The sequence below is a fragment of the Aplysia californica genome, unplaced genomic scaffold (assembly GCF_000002075.1).
Source record: "Aplysia californica isolate F4 #8 unplaced genomic scaffold, AplCal3.0 scaffold00042, whole genome shotgun sequence".
Classification (NCBI taxonomy): domain Eukaryota; kingdom Metazoa; phylum Mollusca; class Gastropoda; order Aplysiida; family Aplysiidae; genus Aplysia; species Aplysia californica.
Window position 1 is genome coordinate 179593 of NW_004797312.1, and position 2264 is coordinate 181856.

At 49.6% G+C, this 2264-nt stretch overlaps 1 protein-coding gene across 1 annotated transcript in view; it reads left to right on the forward strand.

Moving 5' to 3' along the window:
* Positions 1 to 2014, forward strand: part of LOC101857314 — a 3020-nt gene extending 1006 nt beyond the window's left edge. Inside the window, exon 2 of the mRNA XM_005092214.2 lies at positions 465 to 2014. Coding sequence (XP_005092271.1) covers positions 465 to 1332 — 868 coding nt within the window. The 3' untranslated portion in view covers positions 1333 to 2014. The remainder of the gene's footprint in view (positions 1 to 464) is intronic.
* The last annotated feature ends 250 nt before the right edge of the window (positions 2015 to 2264 follow it).

The following is a 2264-nucleotide window of genomic DNA, read 5'->3' on the forward strand; positions in this document are numbered from 1 at the left end:
TCTCTCGCTTTCTCTCTAGCTAGCTCTCTCTCGCTTTCTCTCTGTCTATCTATCTATCTATCTATCTATCTATCTGTCAGCCTCTAGCCGTCTCTCTCTCTTTCTTTACCTGTATGTATGAGTGGGTTTATGCGTGTGGTTGTGTGTGCGTTTGCATGTGTGCGTGGGTGCGTGGGCGTGCGCATGTGTGTGTGTGTGCACGCACGCACACATGTGTGTGTGTTGTTGTTGTTGTTGTTGTTGTTGCTGTTGTTGGGTTTTTTAGTTTGTTTTTGTTTGGGAGTTTTCTGTTGTTGTCGTTGTTTTGGTTTGTTTGTTTTGGTTTGTTTGCACGCTCTCTATTAGCTTTGAAAACCTAGAAAACGTAAGTCTGTCTGCTCTAACAAAGATTGGCGTTAAAGACTAATGCAAAAGCCAACTTCCTGATCATAGATCAATGTTTCTGTTTATCCTTTTCCCCCCAGCGCCAATGTTGCCTGCTTCGTCTCTCTGTTTGTCGGAGTGGGCGTGTCGTGGCCAGCTATCGTCCTATACGGAAGCAAGGTCGTCCCTCTGCCCCGCCCACCTCCGGCCACCGGACACATCCTCGGTGTCATCTGTGCCGTCCGGAACGAGATGGACTCGACCCCCTACCCTATGGCGTTCTTCGGCTACTTATGGTGCGGGGTGAGCTTCTGCTTCCTGATCCTGTCCGTTCTCTACAGCCTCATCGGGAAGGTGATGTTGAAGCGACGACGAGCCAAGAAGAGGAGGAAGAAGAAGATGGTGGAGTTCGAGGCGGAGAAAGCGAGAGAGGACGCAGAGAACGCTGACGTGCCGCTAAATAGCGAGAACGGATGTCACCTCAATACGGGAGAGGCCGGCTTGACGTTGGGCGTAAGCGGAATGATCACCGCTGAACCGTCAGTGACGCAGGAAAGTGCCGCCGAGCCGGAGACTCACGTCTGTGGGAGTGGGCGTTGTGCGGGGGACCTCGGGAGCCACTTCAGCAGCTGGCGCGGCGCGCGGTTGAGGCCGCCGAAGTCTACGCTCATGCTGTTCGCGATCAGCGCCGTCTTCGTCTTGTCCTTCGTCCCCTTTCTCATCATCATGATCATCCGTCAGCACGTCGGGCCTTTGTTCTACCCGTCGCTGAGTCCGGGAGCCCAGGTGGTCGTCAACGTGTTTTCCCGCTCCTACCTGGTCAACAACGTGGCGAACCCCATCGTGTACGGGATGTGCAACAAGCAGTTCCGAGATGAGGTCCGGAAGGCTCTCAGGTTGCCACGGCGACGGCTTCACGCAAGTTTGTCACGTGACGAGTCTAAACTGGCCCCGAGTATGTCCTGCTGACGCCAGGCTGACGTCACCGACTCGAACTCCGAGGGGCAGGTTTCGGACTGACGTCATAGACATTTCTGGGAGAACGAAATATAAATCATCATGGTAAGGGAAGTCAGAGCTCCCTAAACAACAGCAAGGAAACTTAACACGGTTTATTGCACACACGTGTAGCGGCAGTCATCTATAACCCTATTCTTTAGGCGCCGCCCGTGGCTACATTCCCATCGTCGCTCATTCGCCAGGCACTTACGTCAGTGTTTTGAAGATTACTTATGTGTTATAAGTCGAAGCTCGTTGTTTCACTCATGAGTTACTGGGATGTTAATGTACTTAACTTGAACTGCGGAAGAACGAGGTCAAGCCTCATGCAGTGGTGAGAAACAGAAACATTTTGTGACGTCCTGTGTTATTTACGGAGAAAAACAGAACAGTTCTTGTGGCATTAAAGGGAGAAGAAGCTCCAAGCAGAGTCTTTTAAAAAGTTGCTCTCTCATGAGCCAAAATTGTCAGAATCTTTTTCCTCTCAGAAAACTGTTTTAATTTGTTGTGAACCCCCCCCCCCTTTTCCCCCCTCCTCTTTCCCGATGTGATTGTGATATTAGAGGAAGCGGACAGTTACGACCTTGCCTGTCAGCGGGGAAAACGGGCGTACATCTCACCAGACAGACAGACAGACAGACACACTTCGCTACCTCAAAATTACACCGGTTTTTTCTGCTCGGCACCTAGTTTTGAGAAATTTGACGTCAAAGATGTTGAGTTTCACATCATATCAAGCTTTTTCGAAAGCAGTTTTTTGAATATCTGGAAAACGACTCTGAAAGTTTTTACGATTTTACTAGAGGAGATAAAACATTTTGTTTCTGATCTCATGGTCTTAGGTTCTCAAAACTGCCAAAAATGTCAGATAGAGCTTTGTAATTCTGAGGTGGCGATTGTTA